This window comes from Stomoxys calcitrans, chromosome 3 (genome assembly GCF_963082655.1).
Source record: "Stomoxys calcitrans chromosome 3, idStoCalc2.1, whole genome shotgun sequence".
Taxonomy (NCBI): Eukaryota; Metazoa; Arthropoda; class Insecta; order Diptera; family Muscidae; genus Stomoxys; species Stomoxys calcitrans.
The window spans coordinates 128,773,181-128,795,507 of record NC_081554.1 but is presented as its reverse complement, the minus strand read 5'-3'; the positions used below and the strand labels follow the sequence as shown (position 1 = coordinate 128,795,507).

Sequence of the window (22,327 nt, the reverse complement as noted above, 5' to 3'; positions counted from 1 at the left end):
CATTTTGTGTATTTGATTTTTATGGTTTTTGCATAAACCACAAATAAAAGGCGTGTGCATAGTTCATTGGTCTTTAAAATTCCACACCAGCTACCTGACAGCAAATCGTGATGCTTTTGGCGTGTTTAAATAGTGCAATAATCATAACACACCGTCTGAGTTTTTTAATTCACATTTATAGAAATCGTACGTGTTGCGATCACTATCAGTTATCCCCATTAAGGCAGCCATACGGAACTGCGATTTGAAAATTGCTATCCAAGTCCCAAAATTATTGAGCAATGAAGAGTAGCAGTGGGTGTAGAAATAGTGATGGTTGGGTGTGATATATGTTTCATAGATACAAAGGAAAAAAAAAACATAAAATATTCCAATCCAGAGAGAGAATGAATAGATAGATATTTTTAAGGCTCTTGTGATTTAGGTATACCACATTTCAAGCATTCACAATGGCCTCACTCAAAAATACTTTATATTTGTATATCATGTTAACGAATTCCATTAGCAAATTGATAAAACCCAACAAAAAAAGTCTATGTATGTGAGAGTCGTAAAAATGCCAGATTTTTATCACAAAATTCTAGAGTCATTCGCAATGTGTAATTCATGTTTGAGGTTTTGTATCAAGATAAACCAAAAAAAAAAAAAATGATGATGGCAAAAATCTTTTGTATGCATTTTTTAATTTCAAATCTAGTTTTGCCCCTGCAATTGTACACATGGCAAAAATAACAAGAATCCATTAGATTTTCCTATGTAAACCACAAAAAATAAGAAATCATTTGGGAAAGACATCTCCTCTCACACACAGAGCTTTGCCATGACATTCCGCATTTTTTATTATATGCACTGGACCAAAATCAAATGTTGAAAACAAAAATTTTTCCAACAAATTCACTCTGCCAAAAGGTATTTAAATGCAAGTCTCATACCTTAGCCATACTCCCCACGTGTATTCGATAGTGCAGGCAGTAAGCAATGTTAAAATAGAATTTCTAAATTTGATTTTCCATACCCATGCCTAAGGGAAAATAAATGTTTGCAAATATGAAATGAATTATTTTTCCATGAACCTAAAAAATTTTTCTACTCCTACCCCAATACAGATCTTGCCTATGATATCAAATAAGATATGTAGAGAAATGGACTTGAGTTATATTGTAGTATTGAAGCATCATACAAATGCTAGTCGTATTTGGAGTTTATATAAAAAAAGAACAAAAGATATTTTAAGGTAAAATAAACTCCCTAGATGAGAGTAAAATTAGCAGAAGTCCAAGCAAGTACACAAAGAAACAAGTAAAAAGGCGTTAAACTTTGGATACCCACCACATCCGGTATACGTGTAAACCATCTTTTGTCGTAATCCGAAGAAATCTGCATAAATTATGCCCCCATAGCAGCTATATCGAAATATCAGCCGATTTGGACCAAATCGGTATACCCCTCCACCATTAGGTGGGGGGTATACTAATTTCGTCATTCTGATTGTAACTACTCGAAATATTCGTCTGAGACCCATAAAGTATACATATTCTTGATCGTCGTGAAATTTTATGTCGATCTAGCCATGTCCGTCCGTCCGTCTGTCTGTCGAAAGCACGCTAACTTCCGAAGGAGTAAAGCTAGCCGCTTGAAATTTTGCACAAATACTTCTTATTAGTGTAGGTCGGTTGGTATTGTAAATGGGCCATATCGGTCCATGCCATGCCATATAAACCGATCTTGGGTCTTGATTCTTGAGCCTCTAGAGTGCCCAATTCTTATCCGATTGGGATGAAATTTTGTACGACGTGTTTTGTTATGATATCCAACAACTGTGTCAAGTATGGTTCAAATCGGTTTATAAACTGATATAGCTGCCATATAAACCTACCTTGGGTCTTGACTTCTTGAGCCTCTAGAGTGCGCAATTCTTATCCGATTGGAATGAAATTTTGCACGACGTATTTCGTTATTATATCCAACAACTGTGCCAAGTATGGTTCAAATCGGTCCATAACCTGATATAACTGCCATATAAACCGATCTGGGGTCTTGACTTCTTGTGCCTCTAGAGGGCGCAATTCCTATCCGATTTGGCTGAAATTTCGCAAGACGTTTTTTATTGTTACTTTCAACAACTATGTCAAATAAAGTACAAGTCGGTCCATAGCCCGATACAGCTCCCATATAAATCGATCTCTCTATTTAACTTTTTGAGCCCACAAAGAGCGCAATTCTTATTCGAATTGGCTGACACAGGTCTCCAACATATAATTTAATTGTGGTCCAAACCGGACCATATCTTGATATCGCTCTAATAGCAGAGCAAATCTTTTCTTATATCCTGTTTTGCCTAAGAAGAGATTCCGGGAAAAGAACTCGACAAATGCGATCCATGGTGGAGGGTATATAAGATTCGGCCCGGCCGAACTTAGCACGCTTTTACTTGTTTATTCTTCCCTCGTTTCTCGCGTGAGACTCAGTGTCACTAATGCTAAAAACTCTCTTGATAAAATTTGTCGCGGTATTGGTTATTATTCGTCTGTGGTGTTTAGAATGAAAATACGTCGTCCCGAAGCGGTCGATATTTTTTATATATTTTTTTTTTTAAAAAAAAATTTAAAAATCTTTTTTTTTTTTGTTTTTAAGCCACTATGTATTTACAACACAAAACGTAATTTTCATAATACTTTATGACCATTTACCGAAAAAAAGTGGATTTTTATGACTTTGACATCAAATCGTATCTGCTGCCAAAATTAGTAGGCTTATCGCTATAACTTAATTTTTATACCCTACAACACCACTGTGGTACTGGGTGTTATAACTTTGTGCATTTGCTTGCAACGCTAAGACGCAGAAGAGTTGGACTCATTGATAAGTACACCGATGGGCTTAGAATTACTTCCTTCTTCGATTTAGCTATGTCCGTCTGTCTGTCCATGTATTCTTGTGATAAAGGTACCGGTCGCATTTGTTGTCCGATTGTTATAAAATCTTAAGTCTGAAGTCACTGTTTGGTCCAAGGACAAACGCTATTGACTTTGGAGAAAATCGGAACAGATTTAGAGATAGCTCCCATATATATCTTTCTTCCGATATGAATTTTATGGCTGTGGTAGCAACAATTTTGTCCGATCCTTACAAAATTTAGCTTGGGATGCTTCATTTGCCATTGCAACATGAGTTCAAAATTTCATCGAAATCGGTTCATATTTAGATATAACTCCTATATATATCTTTCATCCGATATGCCCTTAAAGGCTTTAGTAGCCACAGGGTACGTACATAAGCAGAATTGTCGATTTTGGAGTGGAGATCACCTAGAAGCATTGCAAGATCTAACAATGCATCCAGAAAAAGTCACAGTTTGGTGCGTTTAATGGGCTGGTGGCACCATTTGACCGTACTTGTGAATGGTGAGTTGGTTGTTGTTTTTTATTGCCCCTCGCACTAACACAACTTCAACCGTGATAGTGTGCTCATTACTGGTACAGACCGTGCATAACAATAATTTTAATTCGTGTAATTAAACCGGTATGCATTCTTCGGAGGTTATTGGGGAAATTATGTCAGAGACAAAAAAACCTTGGGTGATAAGAAGTTTCGGCTCTTTTAAGTCGCCAGGCCCTGATGATGTATCACCGGTTGAATTATAAGCTGTGTCTGATAGACTGGTTCCTTGGATTAGGGAGATATACTCTGCTTGTATCAGCATGTCATATATATTTGTGGGATGGAGGAACACGAAGGTCGTTTTCAGTCCGAAAGCAGCAAAACCTTACCAAATGAAGGCGAAAGATTTTTTCCGTCATCCTTTCTGCTGAAGATCTCTTGAGATCGCCTGTCGCTGCAGCATATAGTAAAGGCAAATTCACCCAAACAGCCCTTCATGACCTACATAGAGAGTTCTCTCGCTGTCAAGGAATATACAAAAGTAGCATTGCTTGACATTGAAGGTGCTTTCAAAAATGTAAAATCGACGTCCATCATAAAGGCGTTGGAGTTTCTAGGCATCAGCTCTACCGTAAGAAAGTTTATTAATAACTTACTTACTAAAAGATGCTTTACGGCAGTCTTGGGATCTGTGGTTTAAAGAGATGGGTCAGCAGAGGAACTCCTCAAGGAGGTATACTGCCTCCTCTACTTTGGAATATAGCCACAATAATAAATGATTGTCTCTGGAAGAAAAAGGTATAAAAGTGGTCGTGAATGCGGATGACATGAATATTGCGGTTAGAAAGTTTCCTAGCACTCTAAGAGATACACTTCAGGATGCAACAGCGAAGGAGGCTACCAAAAGTGGTTTAGGTGTAAATCCGTGCAAGACAGGAATAGCTGAGATATAATTTCATAACGACGATTGACATAAATATCGACGATTTGCTATTAAATCCCTGGAGAACGTATTTCTGAACACAAAACGGCCCTCGGTCACTGTCTAATCGGAAAACATGCTGACAGACTGAAGGTTGCCAGTAACAGAAGCTGTGAGGACGTGGAAGAAAAAGAGATTATAGAACACAGTCTTTGTGTGTGTTCCGCACAGCCAGTCAGAAGGAGTTCCACTTTAGGTTCTCATTTCTTTGAGAACCTGTCTGATTTAGCGGATAGGAACATTCGCAAGTTGTTGAGCTTTTTAAAGCGATTTGGATGGTTCAACAGTAGGAACTAGAAGTCATCTTCCTTTTTCTGTTCCTGTGGTATCACAATGGACGAAAACGTCCAAGTGAGTCTGATTGTAGACTTCCACTTAAATCTAACCTAACCCATTAAACATTGTTGAACATATGGCTTTTTCACCTACATATATCATGTCATGACTCTATGCAAAGTAGATGTTTTTTTTATTAACATTAACATGTTTGATTGGTCAAATTCAAGTCAGTTTTAGTTTTTCTCTAAAGTTTTGTTAAACAAGGGGTTGTTTTGTTCGACATTACTTTTTTCATACTTGTTGATAGTAGCTTCGTTGCTTAAATCATGTTTTTTATTTCAGATCTCTGCAATATCTTATATTATTTTGTTAACTTATTACAAAGTGAATCCAATAATGATTTATCTAACCTTCTTTTCTTTGGGAATGTAAGTCTCACACTGTTGCCACATCATTGACATTTCTAAATATCCTTGCGCAAATGACAGTATCTACCATCATGGCCACTCAACAGCAAGCTTCATGTGAGTAAATACTACACTCCCATACTAAGAAATAGCAGTTTTCAATACAATTGTATCAACCTACAAGTGCATGTCTTCAAAAATTGTGTGCTATTTTTTGATACCCTTCACAATAGGAAAACACGCTACCTATTGAAGGAGTAGAGCTAGCCTCTTGAAGTTTTGCACAAATACTTCCATTTAGAGTACGTCGGTTGGGACCATAAATGGGTCATATCGGTCCATTTTTTTTAAATAGCTCCCATATGAAGCGATTACGGATTATACTTCCTGAGTCTCCAGAGAGCTCAATTCTTATCCGATTTGGCTGAAAATTTGTATAATGAAGTTTTCTACGACTAAAAATATTCTTCAATGACTTCTCCTATGAGAATGTACTAAATAAGGCGGTCTAAAACTTGATATAACTCCCATATAAACCGATCTCCCGATTGCATTTCTCGAACAGTTACAAGTCGCAGGTCTTGTCTGATTTGGCTGAAATTTTTCACAACGACTTTTCCTATGACCTTCAACATTCGTGCCCATATAAATGATCTTCCGATTTTACTTTTTAAGCCCCTATAGGGCGCCATTCTAATCCGATTTGGCTGATAGTTTGCATAATGAGTTCAAACCAATGCTTAACACAAATGCGATCCATTGTGGCCAAATTCGGCCCGACTGAACACTCCACGCGTTTGTTTGTTAAGTTTAAAATTTGTTGAAAATATTTTCTGTAGACTATGTACACATACGAGTGAGTATATGGAGTAGATAGATATGTAATCATATTTCCATTTCTCAAAAGTATCAAAGCAAGAGCAATATCGAACATCCAGTTTATTTTTTATTCAAACTGCATTTGTTTTTGTTGGCTTTCAGCAATATAGCAATTTATAAAACCAGCAGTATGAGACAATGTAAGTAAAACTACTTTCGAGCAATATTTTCGGCGCATATGATCAAATTCTCTGGCATGGCGTCCACATTGAAAAGGTAATGGGAGCAATGTGCAACATAATTTGAGGATGCGATACTCCGTATTGAGTCGGAATGCAAGGCAAGAAGAGTTCAAAGTATCTGGCAAAAACAAAAGATATCACCTACAATGGTCAACATGAGACAACAACTAACCAATAATAATCTCAAATGAAATATGCAACCATGCATAAACGAACTCACATACCCCATACATGTTGAATAAAATAGCCTAGGGTTGCTAATTTTTGAAAATACCTATAAAAAATATTTGGAATAAAAGATGTTATAACTTAACATTTAAACAAGTAAAAGCATGTTAAGATCAGCCGGGTCAAATCTTACATACCCTCCGCCATGTATCGCATTTGACGAGTTCCTTTTCCGGTATCTCTTTGAAAAAGAATTGCTGTACCATTGGAGCTATATCAAGTTATTGGCCGATTGAATGTTAACGACCACAGTAGAAGTCATTGTGTAAAATTTCAGCCAAATCGAATAAGAATTGCGCCCTTTAGGGGATAAAGAAGTAAAATAGGGAGATCGGCTTATAATGGAGCTGTATCAGGCTATAGACCGGTTAAGACCATATTTAACGCTTATGTTAAAGGTCTTGGAAGAAGCTGTTGCACAAAATTTAATCAAAATCGGATTATAATTGCGCCCTCTAGAGGCTCAACAAGTCAAGATCTGAGATCGGTTTATATGGTAGCTATATCAGGTTATGGACCGATTTAAATCATATTTGGCACACTTGTTGGAAATCATAACAAAACACGCCAAGCCAAATTTCCGCTAAATCGGATTATAATTGCGCCCTCTAGTGACTCAAGAAGTCAAGACCCAAGATCGGTTTAAATGGCAGCTGTATCAGGGTATTGACCGATTTAAACCATACCAAGCACAATTGCTGAAACTCATAATGAAACTCCTCATGCAAAATTTCAGCCAAATCGGACAAGAATTACGCCCTCTAGTGTCTCAAGAATTCAAGATCCAAGATCAGTTTATAGCTTTATCAAAACATAAACCGATATGGCCCATTTACAATCCCAACCGACCTACGCTAATAAAAAGAATTTATGCAAATTTTCAAGCGCCTAGCTTTACACCTTCGAAAGTTAGCGTGCTTTTGACTGACAGACGGATGGCTGACAGACGACGACAAACGGACAGACAGACAGACAGACGGACGTAGCTAAATCGAATCAGAAAGTGATTCTGATTCGATCGGTACACTTATCAATGGGTCTATCTCTCTTTCTTTTGGGTGTTACAAACAAATGCACTAAGTTATAATACCCTATACCACAATAGTGGGGTAGGGTATGAAAGTAGGGCAATAACTCTTACTTAACAATTTGTTGCTATTGGCAACCACAAATGTTTCTTCATATATTCACATCTGCCTGTCTAAATACCCAGCCTCATACACGCAAATGATTCTCAATTTATATGCAATGCTTATGATTTATTATCAAAATGCAAAACAAATGAATGCAGAATAGAAAGGATTGCCAGCTGGATACCATGTTCATGACTTTACCACCTTTTCTCCCAATTTTCACCTAGACTGTTGGAGATACAGGGACCAGTACTATGTATACACTAAATATGCATATATGCTATGTACTCGTATTTGTTGTGTACGCTATGAAAAATACGGTTATGTTGAATGACACAATATTATTATAAGTGATAAAGTCCTTAGTTTAATGCAAAGTGTCCACATTATTCCAGATAATTTTGATGGAATTGACCTTAAATGTACACTTTGGTATCCACCTGCTAAACTTCACACAAATTGTTTGAGAATTGTATTGGCACATCATCTGTTAAAGTAAAAAGTGTTCGGAATACTCTGTCATTTCGCCATCGAGAAACTCACAAATGAGCAACGTATGCTATAGAGTATTCAGTATAAACATATTTACGTTCCAGTCTAATGTACGTTTTCTCCCTCACCTTATTCTTATTTTCTTATTATCCATAAGAACAAGTGGTAAACACTCTCACTCGTATTTAAATGTTTATCTGCTTGCTGTTTGCATCTCTTTAATGTAACATACTGTCACACACATACATACATATCCATGTACATACGTTGTTATACATTTCTAGTTCTAAGCTTTGTTTTGTTATAAATAAAGATCACTCTGTATTTGGATTTTAATTGCAACGCATCTCATCTCTGCCGTGTCAATACATTACATATTTGGCGACGAGGATAAAAAAATTTTTTTTTTTTTGAACTTAAATAAGTTATTTTATATAAAAAAAAAAGTGATAAACAGAGCAAAAAAATAAATGCCGCCTAAGATGGAAGGAGAAGGAAACCAAAGTTTTGCAGCCAGTCAAATTGCAGTGTTCCAGACTTCTAATGTGCCAGAATTTAACCCAAGTGTAGAGGCGTGGAATGTATGGAAAGAGCGTCTGGACATACATTTTTGTGAAATAAGCTGCACGGACGACAATGTGAAAAAGTCGATTTTATTAAAATCAATTGGTGCCGTGGCTTATAAAATGTTGCATAGTTTATGCAGTCCAGTGTCCCCTGTGTCAAAAAAATATGAGGAGTTGTGCGAGATATTGGATACGCAGTACACCCCACCTACGATAGTGTTCAGCGAAAGAAAAAAGTTTCATGTCTCAACAAAAAGTGATAGTGAAACGGTTGCTGAGTGGTATGCCAGAGTTAAGACATTGGCGCTTAATTGTAAATTTGGTGCAAACTTGGATGCTTTTGTTTTAAATCAGTTTGTGATGGGCTTGCCACATTTCATCTTCGAACGACTGTGTGAAGAGGACGAAAGTCTAACGGTGCAAGTGGCGTTGAAAAAAGCGATGATCATGGAGACGAAAAGCATAGCAAAAGAGGCAGAGAGGGAGCAAAGTTCTGTGAACTTGGTGCAAAAGCAAAGACTCTCCAACAAGTATAACGGCAGTGGCGGTGGTGGCAGAGGTTATGGCAGCAGCGGTAACAGAGGCAGTAACAGCAACAGAGGCAGTGGTAACAGCAGTAACAGAGGCAATGGTTATAACAACAACAGAGGCAATGGCTATGAAAATAACAGAAGCGGCGGTCGCGATAACAGAATGGAAGTTGAAAAAAAGGCAGCTTGTTCTCATTGCGGTTGGCGCAACCACAGCTCTCAAGCTTGTAAATACAAGGAGAGCAAATGTCATTCGTGTGGAAGAAATGGACATCTGGCTTCTGTGTGTCATAATAAAAAGAGAAGTGTGAATTATGTATCTAATGATATTGATAACAATGATGATGATTATGATAATGATGATTTATTTAATTATTCAATTTTCAGTGTGGCTGAGCGCAAATCTAGTGATGTGTATTCTCTTCAGGTTGTAATTGATGGAGTTGAGCTTAATGCTGTGTGTGATACGGGTGCTCCGTGTACGTTGATGCCTGCTTGTTTTTATAAGGAGAACAACATTAAGAAAACACTTCGCCCATGCAATATACCATATGTAGACTACAATGGTGACAAGTTGAAGCTGGTAGGCGAATACGATGCGTCGGTGACTTTTCAAGGTAAAAGTAAATCAGTTGTTGTTGTTGTTGTAAATTCATCAAATCCACCCCTGCTTGGTCGTTCGTTTTTACGATCGTTTAATTTTGAGCTGTTGCAAGTTAACAATATTGGTTCAATGGATTCTAATGCAACGATTATTGAACAAATTAAAAATGAATTTTCTGAGGTTTTTCAAGACAAGTTGGGAGAATACAATGTGAGCAAAATTTCTTTAAAAATTGCTGAGGATGCAGCTCCTGTTTTTTGTAAACCAAGACCTTTACCATTGGCATGGAAAGGCAAGATAGAGAAGAAGTTAAGAGACTTAATAAGTTCTGGTGTTTTGGAGCCGGTTGATAATTCCGATTGGGGAACTCCTTTAGTTCCAATTTTAAAGCCAAACGGCGATTTGAGGATATGCGGTGACTACAAGGTCACATTAAACAAATTTTTATTGGATTTTAAATATCCCTTACCCAGAATCGATGAGATTTTCGCATCGTTGGAGGGTGGTGAAGTTTTCACGAAGCTTGATTTATCCAATGCTTACAATCAGCTTGTTTTGGATGAAGAGTCTCAATTTTTATGCGCATGGAGTACGCATATTGGTACTTTGAAGGTGAAGAGACTACCATTTGGTGTCAAAACGGCTGCGGCCATTTTTCAAAAAACAATGGAAAATCTTTTAAGAGATATTCCCTATGTTGTTGTTTACCAGGATGACATAACCATCACTGGCAAAAATATGCAAGAGCATATCAGGACTTTGAAGCGTGTACTTCAAAAACTACAGTCTTCAGGATTGAAGCTCAATTTAAACAAATCAGTATTTTTTCAATCTGAAATTTCCTATTTGGGATTTAACATCGACAAACATGGATTAAGAAAGAACAATGACCGGATTTCATCAATAATCTCGTGTCCTATTCCAAAGAATATTTCTGAATTACGAGCTTTTGTGGGCATGGCAAATTATTATTCGAAATTTATTAATGATTTTGCAAAAATCATGTCTCCACTATATAATTTATTAAGCAAAGATGTAGCCTTCGATTGGTCAGACAAATGTCATAAGTCGTTTGAGGATATAAAGAAGTCTGTTACTTCAGACCAAATCTTGGTTCATTTTAATCCTGACTTGCCAATCATATTAACTACTGATGCTTCAAATAATGCGGTAGCTGGAATTTTATCACACAGGTTTTCTGAAACAACAAAACCGATAGCATTTGTATCCCGAGCTTTGACGAAAAGCGAGAAGAATTACAGCACTCTTGAGAAAGAAGCCCTAGCCATTGTGTTTAGTGTTACTAAACTAAGGCAATATTTGCTTGGAAATAAATTCATTTTAAGAACGGATCATCGCCCATTATTGGCCATTTTTGGTAGCGACAAGGGTTTGCCTGTCATGGCTTCAGCAAGAATGCAACGATGGGCATTAATTCTTTCTGGATTTAATTATACCATAGAATATGTGAAAGGAATTAAGAATGAAGCAGATAGCATTTCAAGGATGCCTCAAAAAGAATTTCAATCTGATAATGTTGAAAATTCTTACATAAATTTTATTGAAGCCAATGAAGCAGGTTTTAAAATCGATTTTAAAGATATTTCTCGTGAAACGAGACGAGACCCGATTTTGTCAAGAGTTGTGGACTGTATCTCCAACGGCACACTCAATAATATTGCTGGTGCCAATTTCACACCATTTCGGGAAAAGTATACCCAACTAACCGTTGAATATGGTTGTATTTTATGGGGTTATCGAACAATAATACCTGATAAATTAAAAGAAAAAGTTCTAAATGAACTTCATCGTTCTCATTTGGGGATTGTCAAAACCAAAGCCCTTGCAAGGTCATACATATGGTGGCCAGGCCTTGACAAAGACATTGAGAACTTAATTAAGAACTGTCTACCGTGCCAAAAACTACAATCCAGTCCTGAGAAAAGCAGTTTAATACCATGGGTGCCAAATGATTCGGTATGGAGCCGAATACATATTGATTTTGCTGGTCCGATAAGAAATTTTTACTTTTTAATCGTCATCGATTCATTTTCAAAATTTGTTGAAGTTTTCAAGACTAAAGATATGACGACAGCATTCACCGTCTCAAGGTTAAGAGAACTGTTTTCACGTTATGGTATTGTCGACACACTTGTAAGTGACAATGGCACACAATTCACTTCACATGATTTTGAAACTTTTTTGTCCTTGAATGGAATTAAACACATCTTAACTGCACCTGGACATCCATCAACTAATGGCCAAGCTGAGAACTTCGTTAAAACGTTTAAAAAATCCATATATGCTAACTTGGAGCAAAATAAAGATGCCAATTTAGACCAAATTTTATACCGATTTTTAATGGACTATCGCAACATGACCCATTGTAGCACTGGTGAATGTCCAGCAAAGATTTTCTTTGGCAGAAAACTAAAAACCCGGTTTAGTCTTTTTAAACCACCAACGACTACGGAAAAGATAATAAATGCACAAGAAAACAACGTTCGAAACCACAAAGGTAATCGAAATATTCAATTTACAGAAGGTCAGAAGGTAATGGTACGTGATTACCGTAATCCTAACAAATCCAGTTGGGCACAAGCAAAGATAAAACAACAACTTGGACCTCAATCGTATTCGTGCATTTTATCACACAACAACTATATCATTAAACGCCATCTAGATCAGATAAGAGGTCAACAACAAAAACAACAACAAATCGTCGATTTGCAAGCACCTACAACAAATACCTTGTCTTCAGATGGTCCACAGCAGATGCAAACGACTGAAGATATTTCACACACTAGAAGAGAACTCAGACCACGAGAGGGAGGAAGAGTAGTAAGAAAACCGGATTCAGGTACAAACAGCAATTTAGATACCAATTGATAATATACAATTTTGTCTACTCAATTCATTATTACTTTATAATTTCATTGATATTGTTTGTATTTGATTGATATGTTATTAACAACTTTAGGGGGAGCATATAGAGTATTCAGTATAAACATATTTACGTTCCAGTCTAATGTACGTTTTCTCCCTCACCTTATTCTTATTTTCTTATTATCCATAAGAACAAGTGGTAAACACTCTCACTCGTATTTAAATGTTTATCTGCTTGCTGTTTGCATCTCTTTAATGTAACATACTGTCACACACATACATACATATCCATGTACATACGTTGTTATACATTTCTAGTTCTAAGCTTTGTTTTGTTATAAATAAAGATCACTCTGTATTTGGATTTTAATTGCAACGCATCTCATCTCTGCCGTGTCAATACATTACATATGCAAATCGTCAAATGTTATTAGATTTCGTGACAAATGTTCCATGCATTTCTACTCTCTTATCGAACAATTGTGTTCAGTGATGAGTCTCATTTCTAGCTAAGTGGATACGTACACAAGCAGAACTTTCACTCCTGGGGTGAAGAACAGCCAAATGCCGTACTAGAGTTCCCAATGAATCCCGAAAAAATACAATTTGGTGTGGTTCGTGGGCATTTGACATCATCGGCCCGATTTTCTTTAAACACGATCATGTGTTTTGACGCGTCTTGTCTATTCCTTATGAACTAAGTGAAATCATCAGTTTATATGGACAAGCCAAACACACCTAAAGCCTAAGAGTATAACTGCCATATTTGTGAAATACAGGCCGAAATGATCAAAAAGTGGTTCAAAATTGGACTCTACCGAAACACTTAAATAAAGTCAGTTCTAAATAAAAAGTAAGTGGCAAAGCCCAATTTATAAATTCCAATATAAACTACTTTACTTAACTTTAATTGGCCATGAGAGAACATTTGTGCCTGTATCTGAAACCTCGTTTGGTATTGAATGGTTCCGAAAGATTCTTTCCTATTCCTACTGGGGAACGCGTATCAGCAAGTGTCATCTTGCAGAGTCTTATTAATTTGGCAGGGATACCAAACTCAGACATGGCTGAAAATGCCTTTAAACGTAAAGGGGTGTCGAAAGCGGCTTTGTAGTCAAACAAGAGATGGTAGGTGTTGATTTGTCCTTCTCGGGACTTTTCCAGGATTTGGCGCAGTATGTATATCTGGTCTAGGGTGTTTTTACCAGGCCTAAAACGGCATTGATAATGCCCAATTACCTTATTGACTTTAGGTTTCAATCTTTTACAAGCAGTGTGGTAGACCTGGACCTGTCTAGATTGGAACACATTATTTTGTGATGTTCACAACCCCTATTTTGTGACTATCTGTCATTCGTTGCCCTTCGGCCCTTATCTTGAAGACCTAGCTTACATGTGGCTACAGGCATACCCACAGATTCCAGTTCCCCTGGAATATGAAAGATAGTGCCTAGGATCGCAAGCTCGTCTGCTCTACAATTCCCTGCGATATCACTGCACTAAAAATAGGTGAATTCTGAACTGTTTCATCTCGTTGAGAGATCAGCGACAATCGAGGACGATTTTTGAATTCAGAATTACTTATCCAGAGATTTGATAGCTGCCTGTCTGTCTGAGAAAATATTTATACCAATCGTCATTGTGACATTAAATCTTAGCCATTCCACCAAATAACTGCAAGGACCTCCGCTTGAAACACACAACAGTGGTCGGGTTATCTTCTCTATATGACCAGTCCAAGTTCTTCAGAGTACCCCCAAAGCCCATATGGTTGTCTAGTTTGAAATATAGAAGTCTTTGTAATTTCTATTACCCGGGATGTCGTAGTTTCAAGCGGTTCTATCAGGAATAATAGTAAAGCACTTTTAATACCCACCACCATAGGATGGGGGTGTACTAAACTAGTCATTCCGTTTGTAACACCTTCCCATGAGTTAAGACTGGGCCTTATTAAACCATCTACATTGTCAAGCCGGAGAACAATGTTGATTGCATTAATTAATTAATTAATTGCATTCTTTCTTCTGTCAGTTAGCAGCTGTTACTTTTAGCTTGCTTTAGAAAAAAGGTATAAAAAAAGTATATTTGATTAAAGTTCATTCTAAGTTTTATTAAAAATTCATTTACTTTATTTTAAAAAATCCGCAATTACCTTTTGGGCAACCCAATACTTATTTAAGGTGGGATGTCTAGGGCGGCCGCTCCATCTCCAAAGCCCGCCTAAAAGAAATTTAAACCAATAATGACAATATTTGGCTCAAATTAAAGGTATTTGAGACTAGAGCACGAATCTGATACATGGGGTATCACTTAACCCCTAAAAACTTCCCCATACCGGACATATTTACCGATCATAGTTATATAAGGCTCAAATGAAAGAAAATTGGGAGTAGTACCCACATTGGGGCGAAATATCTGAAAGGCCGTACTAGCACCCCCAAACGGGACTTTTTGCCTGACCTTGCCAGTATAGGGCTCAGATAAAATAAGAGAGTGAAAAAAGGCGCATTTGAAACCCATATTGCCCAAAGCGGTAAAAGTGTCCTGTTGGGTGGTGTTTTTGGAGTTGGGGAACCCCCCGACGCTTAAGGTGTCATTTTAATGACAAGTTCGTACACTACTCTAAAATATTGTATTGTCCCATTTGGCAAACATGTCCATACGGGTGGGGTTTGGGATAAGGCGTCCCTCCAGGTAATTTGAACTCAAAATTTTATACAAATTTCATGTTTTTGGGGTATTATAAGGTAGCATGCAAAATTCGGTGCTCCCATCTCCGAGATCTGGCGTTTTTGAAAATTGGGAAATGGGGGAGGATCCGCCCCCTTCGGATATCAAAAAATGTAGTACCCTATTTTCACCGGGGGCTCAAACTCCACCATTTATGATAATTTCATGAAAATCGGTTCAGCCGTTTTTAAGTCTATACGGAACAGACAAACTAACAAAGAAAGCGCAACAATTTAATTTTTATAAAATAGAAAAGACTGTGATTTGTTAAAAGCTATAGAAAACTTTTTCAAACAAAAAAAAAACACTTTCAATTCAGAAAAATGCATGAAGTCTTGATTTGAATCAATAGTACGGTCCATATAATTTAATGTTTGAACATTATTTCAGGCAAATGTTGACCGCGACAGCGTCTCAAATGGTCAATCCGCTTAGTCCAATTTTTGTTGGATATCACCGTTCACAGATACGTTACGATTCGCATCATCTTTGAAGAAGTACGGTCCAATGAAGCTACCAGCCCTTTAACCGAAGCTGTAACTTTTTCTCGATGCATTGGGAGCTCTTGCAATGCTTCTGGCTGATCTTCAAAATCGACAACTCTGCATATTTGCGTACCCATTGAGCCAAAAATGAGCTTCGTAGCTCAATGGAAGAAGCGCGCGATGAACTTTCTTTCCAGAGCATGCATTTTGATAATAAAATTCAATAATTTGCAAGCGCTGTTCATTTGTAAGACGATTCATGGTTAAATTATAGACCAAACTGAAGATGTTTGACAGTGAAACAAAGCACGAAATGTGCGTGAGCTGTTTAAACCAGTGTTGGCAAAAAGATAATATCTAAAAAATCACACTTTAATAGTATGTAATGATATTTTCTATCGATAGACTGAATAAAAAGAAAAACACTTAAACAAGTATTTATATCAAAAATAAAATTTTATAAAAAAAAATTATAGATTGAGCTGAAAGCAAAGTAATTTAAAAATTTTATTTATTTAAACTAGCGTATATTTATTGTAGCCGTTGAATGGAACGGATGTGTTTTCATTTCGCTCCTCAAAGAAAAAAATATATATATCCGTATCTCGAATTAGGTACTACCTATAACGAAAAAAAAAAGTTTTAAAGCCTTTTGCGCACAACTAGTCGTCAGTCTCTTTAATGGGGAAGACACTGATAAATCAGAGGGACGCACAGTTCGTCCTCAGCCTTTAAGTAAAGGTGGTGTTGCTGGCTCGGATTTAGACAACGACTGTGTCAATGAAACAGTCATCGCAGCCGAATCGAAAGATGAGTGCATCGAAGTATGTACCGAGCGTAATCGGGCGAAAGTGCAGGATGCTGGAAAGGATAGAACTGACATTCCAAGCACTTTAACGGAAGTTGGGAAAAGACTCAGATCTCCCGAAGAGCATAACACTGCAAAAATGCTGAAGAAGAAAAAGAGCTCCCCGCTTTCAAGAAAACCAAGCCAGCCATCCCGCAATGGTGACTCCAGACAGTGTCCTGCGGAGTGTGACAAAGTCGGAACAGAAACGAAAGAAGTACGCACGGCCCCTGTGTCTTCATGGAGGACTGTGACTTCCAATACTAGCCCATAGCCATCACGAAACGGGAAGATGGTAGCTGAGAATGGTAAGGAGCCGCCCTCTTACGCCAGAGTGGCAAGGAAGCAAAACAGAAATGAGCTGACTTATGCAGTCATCAACATAGGCTGTGCATCCGGTAGGATTCCACCAGATCATCGGTCCCAAGTGAGAGATCTGGTTAACGAACGGATTTTTGAATATGTGTGGAACTCTGTAGAGGGTCCACCCATACAAATGATGAGCTGCGAGTTTAGAGGGGAAATCTTTAAGTTGCGTTTTGCGTCGGCAAAATGTATTAATACCGTCAAACAGCTCGTCAGAGGTATTACCGCTCCCTGGAAGGGCGCAAAGCTCGATCTGATCAAGGATGGTCTCCATCAAGGGAAGGGGCAGTAAATTTGCGACGAAAAGCATGTTGGGATTATTGGGCTAGCAAAACGAAGGTTTGGTCGCAGAGAATTGGGAGGTCTTCCACAGGGAGGAAGGAACTCTCTTTGTGGTTGGCTTGGATCAAGTCTCCGTGACAAGTTTGGCTAAGACTAAAGGCATGGCGCACTACGGGAGCAAAGCTCTCTTTTTCAAGGGAAGCCTAGGATAGGCAGAAATTTCCATTTGGCGACATCAGGCCATGCAGTGCCAGGAGACTCAACACCGCCCAACAAACAGGGGGCCAACAACGCGACAATCACGGCATCTCTCAATATTGGAAAGACTAGGAGAAGCAAAGATCCTTATACTAAAATATCTTGCAGTGCAGTGGCGAGAGACCCAACACGGCCTTACGAACAGGAACCCGACGACGGATGATTCGGAATACTGGGATAGGTAAAGATCCTAATATTGAAACATTGGGCAGCGCAGCGATAGGAGTCTCAATGATGGTACCATCACCTACTCCCAAGAAGCCCATTTACTTAAGATTTGGAAGGCTAAGATAGGCAAAGATCCTAGTATTGAAACATCAGGCAGTACAGGGAATGGAAACCCAATACAGCTTAACTGCAGGGACCCGAAGATGGAACCATTACCGACTTTATTAAGAGTCGGAAGACTAGACTAGGCATTGAAACGATGACATCGGGCAGTGCAGTGACAGGAAAGTCAATGCAGTCTCAGACGATGAGATCATCACCTACTCCCAAGATGCCCATTTACTGAAAGTCCAACGATTGAGGTAATCCAGATTGAGGTAATCCGGAGCGAGACTGCTACACCCGCTCTGATGGAGAAAATCAGCAAGGGGAAGATTCATATTGCCTTAATTCAGGAGCCATGGACGACGCGGAACAAAGTTTCTGAACTGAACCATATTAACTACCAATTATTCTATGCCAAAACTGGTAATCGGCCGAGGACTTGCGTTATTTGTCATCTGCCTCTCGACTCTTCGACACCGCCACCCATGGCGGAGCCGCAACGGCTGTTGAGGAAACCGAAACAGACAGGAAACGAGGCACCACATTTCGTGGGGTAGCACCAACACTAATAAGTGGGGCCACGCCCTGGCAGAGTTCTTGAATATTAACGACCTAATTACACTTAATATTGGCAACACCGCTACCTTTGTTAATAGGATTAGGGAGGAGATATTAGATGAGACAATATGTTCGGAAAATCTAATCGATAAGGTTCAGGATTGGTGGGTCTCTATGAAACATTCTTTCTCTGACCATTGCTAGATTAGGTTTAGAATAGCAAGGCCAGCGCAGAATCCTATAAGCTTCCGAAATAAGTTGAAAACAAACTGGACAAAATTCGGAAGGCTACTCAGAAGAAGACTTGGGCAAGGTAATTTAAATTGTGCAAGCATAGAAGACATTGACGAAAATTTCAACAGGATTACGATTTCACTGGTGGGGTCTTTCGAAGATAGTTGTCCTCTTCGGGAAAGAAAATTAGCCCAAGAAAAACCCTGAATGACCGGGGAGATTCGCAATATTGGGAAAGAGGTCCGCAGAATTTTTAACAGAGCACTCCTAAAAGAACGGAAGTTTATTGAGATGTGTATTATACACGGCTCAAGGAATACAATATGATTACCGGAGCGGCAAAACGTGCCTCCTGGAAGCTTTCTGCGAACAGGTCGATAGCGTTATTGACGCCGCCAAGATAAAAAAGTTTCTCTCAAAAACCCATGTCCAAACTGAAACTTTAGTAGACGACAATTGAAGCCTTTGATGAAAACCCATTATCCACAGGATAAGGGAGGACTCACAGAGACACCGGAATCTTCGAATAATGACTTTGATCGAAGGTTTATAATAACGGAATTTATGGTGAAGGAATCCTTGAGGAGCTTCAAGCCATTTAAGTCACCCGGACCTGATGGAATATTTCCGACGTTACTACAGAAAGAGGCATACTATCTGGCGCCTTGTCTGCCCAAAATTTTCACAGCGTGCCTAGGACTTGCATATTCCGAAAGCCTGGCAGGAGGCAAGTCAAATTATACGACACCAAAGGCCTACAGACCCTTACACCTTACGTCCTTTCTACTCAAAATCATGGAACGTATTGTGGACACCATGATAAAGAGTAGGACATCCAGCGAACTGCTCAAATACAAACAACATGCCTATGTCAAGGGAAGGTCGGTGGAGACTGCCCCGACTTTTATACTACTTCTAAGGGTTAAGGATCCGAACAAGCTATGCGGAAATGCTGAAAGGGTCTTGCATATGACATATGACTGGGCTAGACCCAGAGGTCTCAATGTTAACCCAGAGAAGACAGATATATGCCTGTTCACAAGGAAGACGAAGGTAGGCCAATTTAACGCAACACGTTTCCTCAATAAGACGATTTCGATATCTGACAAGGTCAAATACTTAGGTGTGATCTTGAAGAGGAAACTGAATTCGTGTCACATTCAGGAGCGTACTGAGAAGGTTCACATATGTTGGGCACTATATAGATGGGCCGTAGGCACGAAATGGGGCCTGAATCCGACGATAGTCCACTGGCTCTACAGGAGCGTGATTGGCACAATACTACCTTACACCTCAGTAGTTTGGTGGACTACTATGGAGAAAACGTGCAACATAAGGACCATACCACAGGTTTAGAAAACATGTTGTCTTGGCAAAGGCGGAGCGATGAGTACCACGCTCACTAGGGCAATGGAGACATTTCTAGATATCCGGCCCATTGACATACAGAGTAAGTGTGAGGCAGCCACTGCGGCTATGAGACTTAAGGCGATGGGAGAATGACTTGGGAGGATGAGAGCAGCTCATACCATCGTGGTATAATCAAGGCGACGATCGGAAACCTGAAAGGAAGGGGAGAGGTTTCCGATCGGATACGTAAGATAAACCTTGAAGTCGAAAGCGACGCACGTCCATAGAGACATGGGGCGGATTAATATCTGCACCCTCTTTTTAACATAACCTAACCTTACCTAAACTAACGTATAAGGACGTAAAATTCAAAGAATTTTTAAACTTTTATACATAAAAATTAGTTGAGTTTTGGACAGGCATAAACCAAACTTACCGGCTATATATATCGTTCATATTTTGGAAAAAGAGGGCTCGATATGTGCTGATAACAATTTCATAAGCTAAATTTTGATATAGGAAACTTAAAAAGTATCTAATTTTGACCGTTTTAGCTATTCCAGCCCATAGTGCGCCGATTTTCCAGGCAAGAAAACGAAACATGTTCCGTTAGATGAAAAACTAGCATTCCTGCTTAGAACTTACTCAGATTCATTCAAAAATGTTGTTTTAACTCCACAAGCTACGCCTTGGCTTAGGCCGTTCAAGGCTGTTTGACATTTCGTTTTTACTTCAACCGATTTTAATTTCATGTAGAAAGATTCTTGTATTAGATGATCAATATGAAGTAGCAATCAATGTTAATTTTTTTGCTTTAAAAAATTATTTGAATTGGGTTTTTGCGACATTCATTTGGGCTTTCTGAATGTATGTCGTTGTTGGGCTTTTTGTCATCGTTTGGGCGATATAACATTTGTCGTTTTGGGCGAAACAACGCTTCTCCATCTAGTCATTCCGTTTGTAAAACCTCGAAATATTGATTTGGGACCCTATAAAGTACATATATTCTTGATCTCGGCATTCTGTGTCGATCTAGTCATGTCCGGCCATTCGTCTGCTCGTGCGCTTGGGAAAATCACGATAGCTGTCGAACGGGTAAGGGTAGCTACTTTTGCACACATACTTTTTATTGATGTATGTCATTGGGGATTGCAAATGGGTCATATCGGTTCAGAATTGGATATAGCCCCCACATAGACCGATCCATCGATATGACCTCTTTAGCCCCCAGAGGTCGCAGTTCTCACCCGATGTAGCTGAAATTTCGCACAATTATATCTACTATGTCCTCCAACATTCGTTCCAAATTTAGTTTGAATCGGTCCATAACCTTATATAGCTCTTGAGCCTCTAGAATGGGCCGATCTTACCTGATTGGCTAAAATTTCGTACAATGACAACTGCAATCGCGGACAATCAGTGGTATAACTACAACATAATTTGTTACAACTTATTTCATAAAATCATATCCAATGCAAGTAACTGACGGTTAAACTTGCTGTCATTTACGAAATGGAATTATGGCTTATCTGTGCCACTGTATTTATCTAGACGATTTCATCATCAATATTCAACCCATATATGAAAAGTGCCTAAATACCAACACAAATATTGTGTATGGAAAGAGGATATGGATGGATGTCAAATTCTTATACACATGCATTCTATGACGAACAAATATCTGCTCCTAAAACTATGCAAAAGCTTTTTTATCTCCCCTCACTGTAGGCTTAAAGTTCATACAAGTAACTCTATGAGTTTATGAAGCGCCATTTACAATATTGTCCATATGTTTGCATATACATGGTGGTTGTTTTTTTTTTTTTTTTGGGGGGGGGGGGATAGCTTCTATTTTATGGAATTTTTTGTTTGTGTTGTGCATACATATTTCAATTTTATTTGGCTTTTTTTTGCAATTCATTTCAATGTATGGTCTCTGTGATTTATTATGGAATACTCTGTTGTTGTTGCTGTTTATGCACTAGGATACTCGAGCGCTCTACCTCCCATTACGACTGTTATGATGAATAGTAAATATGTGTGTACAACAGTTGGCATTTGCATGGGCGTATGGGATAAAGATTGCATTGAATTTTAAAAGAGTGTTTATAACGTATCGTATATTTGCATGTTTCCTACATCGGATGCGCATGAGTTTGTTTGTTGTTGCATTAAATGGAATACCAGCTTGGAAAAAGGAAATTTATGAAACGTACTGTGAAAAATATTGAAGTTTTGCAAAAAATCGGATGAAACTACTGTAACATAGAGAAAAACAAATTGTCTTCATATATACGTTTAGGGTACATATTTGCCATTCAATACCAATTTTAGGCAGACTCATTAATACATATGTCCCCCATATAAATATTCCTAAGTAAAAGGAGGCCTTAAT

At 38.4% G+C, this 22,327-nt stretch overlaps 1 protein-coding gene across 1 annotated transcript; it reads left to right on the top strand.

The window, feature by feature from the left end:
* The first annotated feature begins 8,445 nt into the window (after positions 1–8,445).
* Positions 8,446–22,030, top strand: LOC131996138 (uncharacterized protein K02A2.6-like). The gene is made up of 4 exons (XM_059365590.1): positions 8,446–9,314; positions 9,447–12,523; positions 16,431–16,601; positions 21,918–22,030. Exons 1-4 carry the CDS (start codon positions 8,446–8,448, stop codon positions 22,028–22,030), a joined length of 4,230 nt encoding a protein of 1,409 aa, XP_059221573.1.
* Positions 22,031–22,327: the final 297 nt, after the last annotated feature.